The sequence below is a fragment of the Tympanuchus pallidicinctus genome, unplaced genomic scaffold (assembly GCF_026119805.1).
Source record: "Tympanuchus pallidicinctus isolate F22 unplaced genomic scaffold, pur_lepc_1.0 scaffold3, whole genome shotgun sequence".
Classification (NCBI taxonomy): Eukaryota; Metazoa; Chordata; class Aves; order Galliformes; family Phasianidae; genus Tympanuchus; species Tympanuchus pallidicinctus.
The window spans coordinates 11955600-11970632 of record NW_026294747.1 but is presented as its reverse complement, the minus strand read 5'-3'; the positions used below and the strand labels follow the sequence as shown (position 1 = coordinate 11970632).

Below are 15033 nucleotides of genomic sequence, written 5' to 3'. Positions count from 1 at the left end.
AACCCAGGAATGGAAACCTGTTGGCATTGAGAATAAAACCTTCCATACAGCGCTTTTTCCCCCCAGTGCAGTGAGAAGGGAGCCAATGTGGAGCAGCAGTCTGGTCCACCAGCAGTTTGCCAGCACCTCTGCCTGGCAGTGGGGCAACATTTGCTTCCAGCATCAGCCTCTCAGGGCAGACTGCAGGTCATTGCCTGCGGGCAGCAGTACGGCGGGGGCACTGCAGGGCCACCCAGCTGCATGGCAGCACACCAGCATGCAGCACAGGATGTTTTGCATCAGGCCGGCTGGCAAGCATGTGAGCAAGGCTCACCATGTCCCAGGAGTGCTGGCATGTGAGACTGCAAGCATAGCTCTCGATGTCTCTTTCCCAATGAGCGCTCTCCAGGTAGGATTTCTTCACTTTAGGCTGCTGTCTGTCCCTAGCGCAGGGCACTGCTCAAGTTTGCTTCATCCAATGCTTTACTTTGGCTGTGTTGTGATGGGAGTAGGCTATAGAAGACTGCACAAGGCACATAACCTATGAAGGATATTCAAATAAATGGCTTGAGAAGGTAAAAGAGATGAGGAGTCCTAGACAAGCTTTATGGTGTTTTCCAGAGGACAGGAAAAGGGCTACAACCATGAGTCCTTATCTAGCTGCCAGGGAGGGGGGACCCACAGGGCCAGGAAGAGCTGGCAGGCAGCCTTCTCTCCTGCCCCTTCCCAAGGCAGGGCAGGGCAGGGCAGGATACACCCAACTGCCACTCACACAGAAACAGCAATGCCCATGTGCATGCAATACAAGGACAACAGCAGCTCCACCTTGTCTTCAATTCTTTAATGAAGAAATTAAAAGATGCTGGATGCTGAGCAGTTGCAGTGGCCATGCTCACCAGACTGCTTTCAAGGTCAGTTTGGCTCAGCACCAAATGTGAACCAGGAGCTCTCGGATATTGTAGCCCTGTGCTGTCACACCTACACCTTAGAAAAAGCATCTGCAGACACTTGCAAAATAGTGAGGAGGAAAGCCTCAAAAAGGAAAATGGAATCTCGCTTCCAACAAACTCCTACAGGAAGATTTACACAGGGAACAGTCCCATAGCAGCCTACAGCAGGGGCAGATGGTTCCAGGGCCAAGGAAATCCTCCTCACTGTGTTAGGGCATTGCCCGTGCCGCACAGTGCACCAGGAGAATGGAATCACTACAACAACCAGACCACATAGTCACAGGGGTGTCTGCTCCAAGGAGCCCTCAAGATGCTGAAGCCTCTCTTTAGCAGATGCCAACTCATAAGATGAAAATATAGACAAACACACTTCACCCTGAACTTAAAGCTTGGCTCAGATTCACACGTTCTTGTTAGGACTTGTTTTATTTGGGTTAGTTTTGCTTTTCTCCGTTAGCAAGCATCATCTGTTCTGTCTGCTGGGCTGGCACAGGATCACAAGCAGGGCTATTTTAACAAACTTTATTTAATCAGAAGTAGAAATGATTGACTCCCATCTGTAGCCATCCTACAGCTGTCAGCAGTTCTAGAGATTGCTTTTGGAGTGCAGTCAGCAATGTACCACCGCCAGTGACCAACAGAATCACCAGTCAGTTCAGATGTCTCTGCAGGGGCCAAGAGAGCTGTCACAGACCCATGCTTTCAGGGCAGCCCATTGGCTCTCAGAAATGAAAACAAAACAAAACAAAAAAAAAAGGCATTTGCCTGCCAGCATCTTATCTCAGAGCAAGGCTTGCTTTTCCCTCCTGGGATTCCAGATCTTCCCTTTTGTGCAACAGAAAGCAAGCCCCTCTAAGCGTTTCCTTCACTGCCACACTCACAAAAGAAACCCTTGCAGACATTTCAAAAGCCGAGCCATAATGGATCTGTCTTTTCTCCTCGCCCATCGGAGCTGCAGTGCTGTCACTGCTGGGGCACACACCCTTCCTGGGTACATGAGGTCAGGTGGGGCTGCATCCCCAGCACTGCTGGGACCTTGATGCATGGCCATGAAGCTACACGGAGCTTCGGCACACAGCCAGCTCACTGGGCAGCCCTCAGGATGGGGCAGGGCAGTTATTTGGCTTCTCACTAAAATCCAGATATTTCTTCTGTGTATTATCCACAAGTCATCTAATCATAGAATGGCCTAGATTGAAAAGGACCACAACGATCACCTAGTTTCAACCCCCCTTGCCACGGGCAAGGACATCCTGGGGGTGTTTCCCAGGCAGAAATCTGGCAAATACAGCAGTGCTGTGCTGAGAAATCCAGGAGAGATAGCTCAGCCTGTCTTGTGCCTAGTGCAAAACTGAATGAAATGCTCCACGTGTGTAACATGTCCTGAGGGCTGAACGCTTGTGAAACGTTGTTAAAATTAGAAGGGAAAACAACAGCATATTTAGAGAGTTGCCACCCTGTTACCTGATTAAAAGCTGGTAGCCCTCCTGTTTTGTAACCGGACCAATATGTTTTAAGAGAATGGAGGATGTAAGGTCAAAGTATGACAGTGGGGTCACAGATTTTAATTCCAATATCTGTTCTCATGCCAAGACGTGACCTGGACAAGCCAGTATCAGATATAGATTACACGAAGATTAATTGGACTTTCCCACCCAGTTTCAACAGGAAGGGGCAGCCAGGGTTGCAGATGCAAGCATCAACCTACACTATCACTAACCCACACACTCCCAGGATTCACACTAATGTATTAAGGGTTTCACTTGCAAAACCCCTGTTGCAATCACCACACATATACAAATGCAGACCATGCTCACAAATTACCATGCACCTGCATACCAGGGTAATGTCCTTTACACTGAAGGAGGAGTTCCATGCTTGCATGAGCCAATAAATAACCTGGAAAACTTCAGAAGGATCAGTTAAATAAGTGTGGTCACACTCCTTTTATATCAGGGTTGCAAGGAAAAGCCATGCAACAGGCTTAGTCTCTTGCAGCAGAACACAAGCCAGCTCTGACTAAGGCCACAACAAAACCAGAAGACAGGAGCTGTGGGTTCAGGCTCTCAGCCAGCACAAGCCCACTTCTGCTGAAACCATAGCAGACACAGTGACTCATAAGGCTGAGGATCTGCCCCATGTGTCTAGCACGTGCTGAAAAATGTGCAGCTGGCTTAGCTTCAAACCTACCCTCAATCTGAAGCAGTAACACAATCAGAGACTACTTGCTGCTAATGTAAATGGACTTATTTTGATACAGAATCGTAAATTCAATGCCTGATAACTAACTGGTGCCATGTTGGTCTCCAAAGATGTTATCTGGTGAGGGGCAAAAAACAAAAGCCCAACAAAAAATCTGAAGGCTATTTCAGTAACATGGCTTACCTAATTTCCTCACTCTTAGAAGTACATGTGCTGCAATAACATAAATAAGCTAACTTTTGGGAAAAAGTGTAGCCTGCTGGCAGAAACCAGGTGTTTTCATTAGCTCACCACTAGGTGAACCAAAACAGCCACCACCTTCATTTGCAGGCAGATTAGCACCTGCAAGTTTAAAACCAATACAAGCAACACAAGTTCCACTTACCCAGAGAGCAACTGCATCCTGTGCAAGGGTGGATCAGTCTGCAGCATAAGCCCTGAGCTCTCTGCAGATGTCTGAAATCCATCCCACAGCAGTATGCTTGGCATGGATCCATAAATCATGCCAGGCAGGAAGGCTCCCGCACAGCCCACCCACCACCTCTCAGCTCTGGGGGCATGCAGTCCTCTCCTAGACTCAGCTTTCTGCTCCTTGTTACCTGGATTCCCACTCACATTCAGCATTACTTGGAGGGAAGCTCCACACTGACACGTTTGTCATACAAAAACCTGCCATTAGCCCATTAGCTCAAATGCTATTTAGATGATAGTGGTATAAGCAATGAATATAGGAAGGGCACAAGACACAGTAACCGTCTCCTTCATTTTGGGCACGCTGCAGTAAGCAAAATCTCCATCGTAATCACAAATCTATTGGTCATTTGTGTGATATGAAGGGCAGTGAAAAAACGAAGTGCTAATATAATGTCCACATTAGCCTCCACAGGGGAAGGGAATTACAGAACTGATCATCTTCTCATAGCTCAAAAGTTTCCACATGGTGCCAGATGCCAATTTTTTCCTCAGAGCCTGGAGTTATTGGTTCCTCAATATTACATAGCCACCCACAGAGAAAGATAACTTTGGCTCTTCCGTTACACTGCGTGTGTTCTGGATGGAGATACTTGAAAAGAGAATGACAGAAATACATCTCTGTCCATTAAGAGGAATTATGTATAAGTACAGGCTTCTGAACCAGACCCATAACCTTAATACACAAAGCACACTTGGAACCACAGCCGCGTGCGACTCGAGCGATACACTCGAGTTAATGAAGCCTCTAATCTACAGCACCGCCTGCAGCAGCCATCAGCTCTACTGCTTAATGCAGCCACAGAGGGACTGGGAAAAGCATGAGACAAGTCCGCACTTTGTAGCTCTGCTTTCACTACAACAGCAAAGGATGAGAACGGCAGTGCCAGAATGCCCAAACTCGGCCTTAAAAAATAAAGAAATCATGGTACAGTACTACACCTGGACACTTACTTGCCTAAATCAGCACAGGTTGCCCGGCCAAAGCTTTAAGGCTCTTCCTGAAAGGAGTGACTGACATAAATGCTGCTAGGATCCTGCTAAGCTTACCTGAGGTGATGCCTCCCTCCCCTTATTTCAGTGAGTTCAGAGATCTCATCTACAACTCACTCAAATTGGCTTGGTTTTTATACAAGCACCATATTTTCATAATCATCACTGTGGTATGTAAATGTGCATGTTTGCAAGCCTCCTGTGTAATAAAATTCCACTTCATGATGTATTTTAGTAACTGGAAAATTATAATGAAAGCAACAATGCTGGGTATAAGCAAAGAGAACAATTAAAATAAACCCCTCTACCATTATAGTTAGTTCTTAGATGGCTGCTAATACTTTATTCCTTTGTGCAGAATTAACACATTCTCTGCTTAAGAAGAAAAGGTTCAAATAGTTTGAGGTGGAATGTGGTTTTTTTTCAGTTTGAGGATCATGGAGCATACCTTCTAACAGCAAACCTTTAAAACTATGCTTACACCTTCTACTGCTGCAATTGTGCATAGCACGCAGAGTCCTTAGGCAGCATGGTTTATGTCAGGTTTCTATATTCAACTGGATCCACCCCATATCCAGCCATATCCTGTATTTGTTACTTTCATATCGTATATTTCTCTCTTTTTCTCAGCCCAGTTTTTGTAAATGATTTTCTTGTTCCCAGACAGTGACTCCCTGCAAGGCTGTTCCCAGCAGGGCACCTTGCAGGAGAAGGCACCAAGGCCTCAACTTGCTTGATGCAGCCAAAGCAACGCCTTCTTCTCCAGTCCAGCAGTCTCCATCTAAAGATGCAAGTATGTCAGAGAATGAAAGGGAAGGGATGGGGACTGTTCATATATGGCTTCTGGGCAAAATCAAACAGGGCTGTGCTAGACCAAGTAAGAACTAGGTATGGAGAGAGCGTGTTACAGGAATGAGAGCATCACTTAATGTCTTTATATGTCCCATTCCATTTCTCCAAGGTGATGTGTGAAGCCCTATGCTTAGTTTAGCTAACTTCATTTAAGGGGAAAGGAGTGTCTCTCTGAACCCATAGCATCACATAAGTGCCGGAGTAGCTGCACATCTCCAGGCTCACCTGCTCTGCATCTGCAACCCCTGCGTAGTCATGGAACCTGCTGGAGAGAGGTCCTTAGGGCAAGGAAATCTCCCACAGCTTAATGCTAACAACTGCTTACCCACTAAGGAGAAAAAAAATCTAGAACAAAACTTACTAATGAGGCAGCCTGAGGAAGAACTTTTATTAAGATAGGACCAGTGATGAGTGAACAAGAAGAGAATTAAACCTCACATATCTATAATGCAAGTGTGCTGCTTGCTAAAACTGCCCTCCAACCTCAAGCTTTCAGCCCACTCAATTTTAGGCAGAAAAAAAAGCAGCTTCTAATCAGAGGAATATCAGCCATAACAATTTTTAAGCAGGATGCTCCTGCTTGCCTAGCAGAATAAGCAGAAGTTTTCCTCCAAGGTGACTTCCAACCAGAGCAAGCACTGTTCACCAGCTGGAGCAGGACCGGCAGATATGCATATTTTCACTGCCACAGCCCAACTCTGTCCTGTCTGGACTCCAGCACCACCAGGACCCTGAAACACTACCCTGCTGAGTACCTGGCACAATACTTTAAAAGGTGTTTGAGCCGCAGACTTCTGCATTTGTGGACACATTTCCCCCTTGGAATATCTGCATTGTGCAGCAACAGAGATGACAGCTCTGCACAATGCTGCAGACATGCCAAACCCCCAGGGCCATGATGCACACCTGGCAGCCAGCACTAACAAGCAGTCCTACCCGCCGTATGTCTCAGCCTCCTCTCTGTGGTTCATACCTCCATGCATGATTTCTTCCAGCTATCGGCTGTGCAGCAGACCTGGAACTCAGTGTTTTAAGTAAACCGTCATGTTTCTTGCAAGAGGGTCTTAGTGGGGGTGATGCAGGAGATCAGGTTGTGCCTAAGTAGTCCAGGCCATCTGCTGTAGTTATGCACAAAGGCTTTGAAAACTGGAAAGAAAACCATGTCACTTTTGGCTATGTTCTTCTAGTATCTTCCCTGTTCAGGCTGATGCTGCAGAACATTGGGAGAGAACACATGCTGTAGACAAATCAATTCACCTGGCTAATTTGATTATGCCATGGGTGCTGCCCCTTAGACAGTGCCCCTATCAGGAACAGCAGAGATAGTCACACTGTCTCCAAACACCTGATCTACCAATGCAGCAAAAGGCAGGGCAGCACAGATAAGACCTGGGCCCCAAGGATAGCACCTCACTGTGGCCAGACTGACTGCCCACTGCTGTTCTCTTCAGCACCCAACTGCCTGAAGAAAGTCCACCAGCTCTACAGCCCACGCTCAGTCCTTCTCATCCCATACGCAGCTCCACTTGCAGCTGTGCAGTGGCCATGCCATGCTCCCAGGCAGCACAGAACACTGTTCCAACCTGCCCATTGTGGCTGCAGCACAGCCAACACCAGAGCCATCCCGCAGCTCCTTCAGAAGAGCTATGTGAAAATGCACCAAAGGCAGTGTGCAAAGAACTGCTCCTTAACACACTGAAGGACGTCAGCTCTGTGCTGTGATCTCTCTGGAGGATCAGTCCAGCGCCTGCCAAAGCCCTCCCACATCTATAGCTGTGATAAACAGCTGCAGCTCCGGTCACAGCTCCTGGTCTCATCATCTCTCCAGCAATCTGCAGCCTCACACCTGCGTTAGCTGCCTTTGGTGAAGCAAAGGGTCGCTATGTCAGGGATGAAGCCAGAGCAGAAGCATGTGTTGTTACATGACAAAAGATCAAGTAAAGAAAAGACTGTTTCCATGTGCCACCCTGAGTTACCTTCTGGTAGAGGTAAAGCCTTCTTTAATTACAGCCTTCCCAGTGCATACTCAAGTGGTAATCACTTGCCCTTTGCTGCAAGACCACCCCGATTAACCAGCCCTGAGAGCCAAGGACTGTCACCTTTCAATCACAAAATGAACTGCCAGATTTTAGCCATTCCAGCATTGTCCCAGGGAAAGATTTCGTTTCTGCAGTACAAGTACACAACTCACTGTAACCAAAGCATTACTTAGATGCATTTAGCACAGCAGCGCTAAGAGACCAGGCCCCTTCAGTTATTTCTGAAAAGCACAAGGAAAAAATAAGTCATTTGGCCTTAGAATAGTGTAATTTACAGGCTACTTCCCTCTGTCTCTAAAGATAAAAGTCATCCCTAAGCTGCTGATGAACTTACCAGGTACATGGTAATGCTGGGGGAAAATTCATCTGAGCAATCAGACAATGCGAGCTGTTGTGCAGCACTGGCAAAGGAATTTAAAAGTTTTGAACCTTGGCTCTGAGAGTTAAAGACAGGGGGAAAACCGGACCGCTACCTTTCAATCTATGAGATAAAACATGGAGGGGTGGCGGGGATCTGGACAGCCAGCAACCACAACTTTTCACATCAGGATGATGACAGTCACACAAGGACATGGGATACCGACATAGGTGTTTGGTGCTGAGGGGAAAGCACTGCCAGGCGACTCTACTGACAGACAGCTCTTCTTACCGCACCTGCTGCTGTTGCTGCATTCAGCCAAATCCCTTGCTTTCTAGAAACAGGAGCATGCAAAGCAGCGTGTGACAGCACAGCTTCTCTGCCGTTCTACTGAGCGCTTTGTCTTCTTCCAGCATCCCCTCCACCCGCGGGGTCGGGACTCGGTACCACACGTCCTCCACGAAGGACAGCATCGAGCTGCTGCTCACTGCCTGTTACGGCACTAATTAAGCTTCACTGACTCCCCGTGGGACAGGCAGGTGACACCATCCCCGCCTCACCTCCGCTGCTCCCGGGGCAGACCCGAGCAGACGGCAAAGCAGCGTCCTGCTCCGCGTGCAGCGCCGGCCGAGCCGCCAGCTGAGCACGTCCGGGCGGGAGGGGGAGAAGGCACGGTGGGCACGGGGCTCCACGGAAGCCCGGGGCAGCGGCCACACGGAACGCAGCCAGGCCTCGGGGCAGGTGGGCGAGCCCAGGAGGACGTAAACATCAGCGCTCCGAGCAGATACATCGCACAGATACAACGCACACAACGCAGATCTGCCGTACAGATGTTTACAAAAATAACAGCAGGAAGAGGTGAGAAGCCGCCGGAGCCGCGCCGCCGGAACACAGCCGCGGAGGGGAGCAGCTCTGCGGGCAGCGGGTATGGGGGCAGCCGCGGGGGAGGGGTCGGAGGCAGACGGCCGTGCGAGGGCTCGGGTCCCGCTCCCCCCGCCCGCCCGCCCGCCGGCCGGCCGCACGGCCCACACTCACCACGGTGACGGGGGACACCATATCGGCGGCGGGGCGAGTCCTGCCGAGCCGTGCCGAGCCGTGCCGTGCCGCCGGCCCTGTCGCTCCCCGCCCGCCTGCCGGGCTGTTTTTTTAGACAGCCGTGACGTCAGCGGAGGGGGGGCCCGGGCCCTGCCCCCGGGAGGCGGAGAGGGGCGGGCGGGCCTCCCCGCGGTGCGCGCCGCGCTGCCGCCCCGGCTGCGGGGAGCGCTGATCCCGCTCGTTGCCGTCCCGCCGCCGTTTCGAGCACGGCCCCCTGTGGGCTTCGCCCTGCCTGCCCCGTTCCGTTCCTCGCCGTCCTCCGTGCGGGGCTCAGGCTGGTTCGGGTGACCCTGGGACTCCCTTCGGTCTATATTTACGTGAGGATTAATATTGAAGGATGCAGGAAGCCACTTGACGTGTAACACGATCTTGCTCAAAAGTTTTGCTTCATAACAAAACAAACAGGTACTTAAATAGTAGATGATTAAGTAATCTGCTATTTGCAGCCAAAGCAGGAATCACGTTTGGTATTTATCACATCAAGGGAACATTTTCTCCGCTAAAGAAGAGAAGAATTTGTGCAATTCCTTTGCAGTTCTTTGTGCAATAAATGGGTATCGCGTTTCTGAGTAAAGAATGTTTGCAAGCAGCAGCCCTGTGATCCCACACGGGCATCACGATTGCAAGCACAGACGTGTAAATAGAGAGGTCAGCATTTGGTCCATCGGCGCCTAGTGGGACCGGGATGGACTCTGCAGCCTCTGCGTCATTCGCCAGTCTGAGAGGGACTTCTACCCAAAAAAGAAACTGCTGATTTGCACCGTCAGATCAGAGAGGCAGCATGGGGATGTCTGAGGCAAGTAAACCTCGATCAGATCAAAGTAAACAGTTCTCTGTACAGCAAAGAGCCGTGTGGCCACAGCCAGGCCTTCTCTTACAGTTCCAATTAAGATAGTCCACAGGGCAGTGACATTTTCATTAGGCAGGAAGAGGGGGATAATCTTTTCCCTTTCCGAGGAAGTAAGTTGGTAAATTAGATAACTGAAAGAGATTTCACAGCTTTCCATGGCAAAGGCCAACCCTGCTGCAGTCAAAGAGGTCTCTCTTGGGAAGAGCAGAAGGAACCAGAGGTGTTGGTACATCAAAGGATCTGATACCATAGGGGATTGTCAGAAGGACCAATGCTCTGTCACAGCCTGGGTTCCTAACTGCTTTTGAAAATCCTTCTGGCAGCTTGATGATGTCTTGGTGTTTAAATATCTCAAAAAAAAAAAAAAAAAAAAAAAAATCAGTTCCTTGGTGCCTTGCCAAACTCCTCATCTGCTTATCTTGGCCTTTTTTGAAGTGACGAGCCAGGCAGTGCAAGGGGTAGGGATGTGTTTGTGTTTCGAGCATCATCTCTCCTGCTCCAAAAATGTGAGATGATTGGGATGCATGCAGCTTTGTGATCATTCTTTTTTTTTTTGTGGTGTATCCGTCCTCACTGAAGCTGAAACTGGTCTCACAAATTTCTCTGTGAATTTCTCTGTGTGACTGATGCAAATATTCAAAGCATGTTCATGTTTGGACCTGGTATTTCACATGCTGTTATTAGCTCAAAGAAGCCTACCTAGAAGTAAATGGGAAATTTGGGCATGTCCTGACTTTTCCTCTCAGACTGGGAAACTCAGCCCCCTTAGTATTGCTGAGAGGGAGTTGACTACTTGTGATTTTCCAACAGTTAATTTCTGACAAATCTTTCAAGAGTAGAAATGTGGAAATCCTAACAGCAAATCCGACATTTGTAGTAAATGCAGTAAAGAGGTGAACCCTATGACAAAGACTTTATAACTTTTGTATAAGGGGAAATGCTTCTTTTGGTTTGCATAATACAGATGAATTTCACATCACTCACGGGATTATTCAATGATGACATCCATTTTTTCTCTATCAAAGTCAGTGCTACATCAAAGATTAGTAATTCCTTCTAAGTTAGGAACACCTTGGAGTGGCAGCCCCTGTGGGATATATCTCATGTGGCTCTCTGCTTTGGCACATCCTGCTTTGTTCTGGTCCCTTTGTGGCTTCAGCTGGTTCCCAACACTTTTCATGATCAAGTCATCTGATGTTTCTCTTGAGAGGGAGATTATTAGGATCTGTTTCCTTTCCATACAGATTTATTTCCTGAAAGCTAGAGAAATTCAGAAAGTTGCCTTCACTTCCTTCATGGGCAGCTCCCATCACAGTAATGAACATTCCAACTTCATGCTGAATGGTGAAATAAAGGGGGGCACTGCAAATTTGTGCCTCATCAGAGTGCTTTTTCAGCCTATTTACTGAGCCAGAAAAGCAGCGCATCATCTATTTATAGGCTTGTATTTGAGAGTTTTCTTCCCAGACACAAAATCAATTTGCTGTTGGGGCTTAATAAACCCTGTGTGTGTGTGTGTACATGTGTATGGAGAAGGCAGTGCTGGTAGTGATGAGAGCTAAGTGGGATCCAGAGCTCAGGTCCCTGATGGGACTTAACCTCTTTGTGATTGGTTTCTGTTCTAATACTCATCCAAACAAACATTTAAATCTGATCAAGAAGATTAATAGGCAAGGAAATATATTAACCGTTTTTAGAACTCTCTATTCCTCAGTGGGGAAGTAGATCACAAAGTTTACATTTTGTACAGTTTGTATCATCCCTGCAGTGTTCTTTACAGCTATTTCAGACACGTAGCAAATCTTCTGAGGCTGAGAAGAAGGTCTTAATTAAGCCAACAGGTCCTGAACACCCACCTCACCTCCTTGTTCTGATTGAGGTACCATTTCTGTCTCTCACTCAGGGAGGTTTCCCCATTTAGAAACCTACTCCAAAAGAGCTCTGGTTTAACGATACACCTTTCTGCAAGCAGCAGTGCTAATAGCTGCTGTGCTGCAATAAGCACCAAGAGAGATGAGGGCTCTCCCTGGGAAATGACATTAAGTGATTTGTAGGGGAAGAAAAAATATTGTAATTAAATGGTGAGATTACAAAACAGGATGTAGGTAGAGCAACTGCCTTAATGCCTGTTTTCACTGAAGCAGTGTAGCTGAGCATCTGGCAGGAAAATGATGCTTGTGATGAGGGAGAAACCCTCTGAGAGGGTCCCAGCCCAAACCAAAGTGAGTGCTGCTGGCAGCAGGTGTGGGACTGCCTGCTGGTTGCATCTCTGGCTTGGGGGGTTTACACCCACAGTGCATGCAGGATGTCTGGGAGAGGAGAGAGAGAGTGGTGGCTGTTACAGCAGTACCATTGGGTTGTGGCTCACTCAAGGCTTCAACAGGGAGTGCTGATTTTGGCTGGATGGTGTGAGCGACCTGAAATCTCTCCTCTTCCAGGAGCAATTGCAGTAATTTTGCTTTGTTCTGTAGCATTTCCCAATGGACTGCCATAAGCTGTAGCACCCAAGGTCGGTGATCACCACAAAGTCTTGTCTGTGGGCAATGGGCATTTTCTGACTTCCCCTGAAATCAGCCTGTGTCACTAATGAGTTCAGGTAAAGCTTTGTGCCGCTATATTTAAACCCAATCACTGTTACATTTCCCAGAGAAAAACACTGCCCTGCACCACCAGCAAGCAATGCATTGATTTTGTATCAGCGAGGCAGCCTTTGATTTTAGCAGCTATTTATTGCACATGTTCCCACCAACTGCTTTCTAATGGAATTTTAACAATTCAGTAGGGTCACTTGAAGGTCTTGAGGAAGGAAGGGAAATTTTTGTCTCCTAGAGGAAATGCTTCTGTCCAACTGTGCCTTCAGTCACCATCATAAGTCCATCAGGGTGGTGCATTTTTACCTCTCTTTTCATTCAGCTACTTCTGATGAATCCTAGTGATTCGTTTTCCAGGCACACTTCGTTCTTTTTTCATTTAGCTTGTCCTGGCAATCTATACACAATTCCATCCCTGAGCTACTGGTTGCTGGAGACTGGGAATTTACAAAGTGGTGACGTCTGGGCTCTTGGCATGTGTTGGGATGGGCAGCAGTTCACTGCTGTCACCCTCACGTCTGACGAGCCCTCAATCCGGGCACAGTACATCTGCCCCTAAATTAAAAGCACTGCTATAAGAACAGATCTAAATACACCTCTCTTGTGCTTCCTATCCTATAGAAAATGGCCCTCTGCGTTTGAATTAGAATACTGCACTGGAGGAAATCATTTTGGTTTGGGCAAGTGCCAGGCCTGCTGAATGGCATCCTGATGTCCCAGTGGATACCAAGTGGCACTTGAGCCAGCAGCATGTCCTTGCTGCAAACAAGGCTGCAGATAATTTGGGGTGCTGTAGAAGGAGCACTGGCAGCAACTTCTTTCTTGTGTAGGTGACCAAGCAGTGGCACAGCTTACACAGGTTGAGGAGTCTCCTTCCTTAGAGACAGCCAAAAGCTGTCCTGGGGAATCAGCACTAAGTGGTCTTGCTTGAGCAAGGAAACCGGGTGAGGAGTTTCTTCTAATCTTAGCCATTCTGTGATTCTTTGATTTGTATAAATAGCAAAGCAACACAACACTCCTCTCTACCACTTACAAATGCATAATGTACCTTTCCTGAGTGCTACAAGTAACAGAGCACTGTACATGTACTATAATTTTAGCTGACTTGACCTGAGTGCTGCAGTTGTACCTCTTTGCAAACTACCTGGTGCAACATAATCCAGAAGGTAACAAACGAGCCATAAGTGGCAGGATCTGTCACTCACTAACCATCAGTCACCTTAAAGGGAACCAAGCCTGGTGGATTTTCTCAGCCACTCTAGCACAATTATGTGTTACAGCAATAGCCAGTAGTGGCTAAGGGAAATCTGTCTTGGAATCAACCTTTTCACTTTGTAGCAAAGTAAGTTTGAATACAGCTGAGGCCAATCGAAGGACGAGCCAGAGAGCATTTCTCCTTTTTGGAAATCCATAACTGTACTGGCGATTAAGCCAAACTGTACTGCTCAGGGGCAGCACAACCCACAGGAGTTAGAAGTGGTGGGTTAGGCAGCAAAGACATCTATTTAGAGCAGAGCCCTGCTGCAAGTGCAGGCACGGCCCAGGGATAGGTTGCTCAGAGCTGGCAGCACTGCTGATTTCTGGCTATATACCCAGCCTAGGCTTTTTGGGTCTTCACAATGGTGCCACAGTTTCCTGTTGCTATGGAAACTGGGTTTTTTGGGGGGTTGTTATTTTTGGGGGTTTTTGTTTTGTTTTCTTGAAAGGGCACTGGTTAAAAGAAGGGAAAATGAAACTTGTGCTCTGTTCTCTTTCCTGATTCTTTTGTTCCTTGGGAGAAGCTGAAGACTGCTGGAGGCAGGCCTGACCTCCTTAAAACCAAAATTTGGGTTCCCCTTCATGCCTGAGCTACAGCTGAATCAGCAGTCAGTTTTTCCACAGATACAGGGAGAAGACCTATAAGCCATTAAGTCAGCAGGAAAGCCCCCAGAATAGCTTAAAAGGAACCAAAACCAGTCTCAAGACAACAGTGCGGTCCATCCAGAGCACTGTTAGACAGCTGGCCAGAGTCAGAACAGTACGTGTTAAGCTTGCAGAAGGAGCATTAAAAAGCTTCAGGAGAAGCTTCTTTAGATTTCTTTGTTCTTTACAGTATCGCAGAAGCTTTTATATGCAGCCAAACACCAGTGTTTGATTATTGAAGGAATCAGATTATAATATGGGGTGGCTTTCCCATGTGTATGTGCTCTGCATACTTGCCTGCTGGCCCTTTCAGAGTCTGATTCAAATCCAGCTGAGATGCAAGTAACCAGGAGGATCTTTGCTTTCTGTGTGTGGGAATGAAAAGGTCTTTACCTTGGAGCCTACTATTCAGACTTGACAGTGTTCATAATCTTCCTAACAAGTCACACTTGGTTCCAGTGAGCCAGCCACAAGCAAAAAAAACAACCAAAAACTGGCATTTGGGGTCTCACACAACAAAATTCACATCTGAGACCTGCATATGATTGCAGATGTGTGTCCCAGATGTAGACTTGCCCTGACAGACAGCCCTGATTTTAATGGTCAGCATTTTTGTATCACCATCCAGCATTAGAAAATCACACCTGAATCTTGCCACTAATGCTTATCACCTGGGAATCATGACGTACTTGCAGCCTGTATTTATAGCCCTGGGAGATATCAGTAGAAAGCTAAAAGCCCTTTCCAGAGG

The 15033-nt window shown here is 47.6% G+C and overlaps 1 protein-coding gene across 2 annotated transcripts in view; it reads right to left on the bottom strand.

The window, feature by feature from the left end:
* The window catches only part of TMEM86A (transmembrane protein 86A), a 29474-nt gene extending 18096 nt beyond the window's left edge, over positions 1-11378 (bottom strand). Inside the window, exons 1-2 of one of the 2 annotated variants that reach the window (XM_052692357.1) lie at positions 8880-8936; positions 6421-6593 (exon numbers count right to left, since the gene is read on the bottom strand). In XM_052692357.1, coding sequence (XP_052548317.1) covers positions 6421-6426 — 6 coding nt within the window. In that variant the 5' untranslated portion in view covers positions 6427-6593; positions 8880-8936. Of the gene's footprint in view, positions 1-6420; positions 6594-8879 lie in introns of both variants that reach the window. The other variant, XM_052692356.1, reaches the window with a different exon arrangement.
* Positions 11379-15033: the final 3655 nt, after the last annotated feature.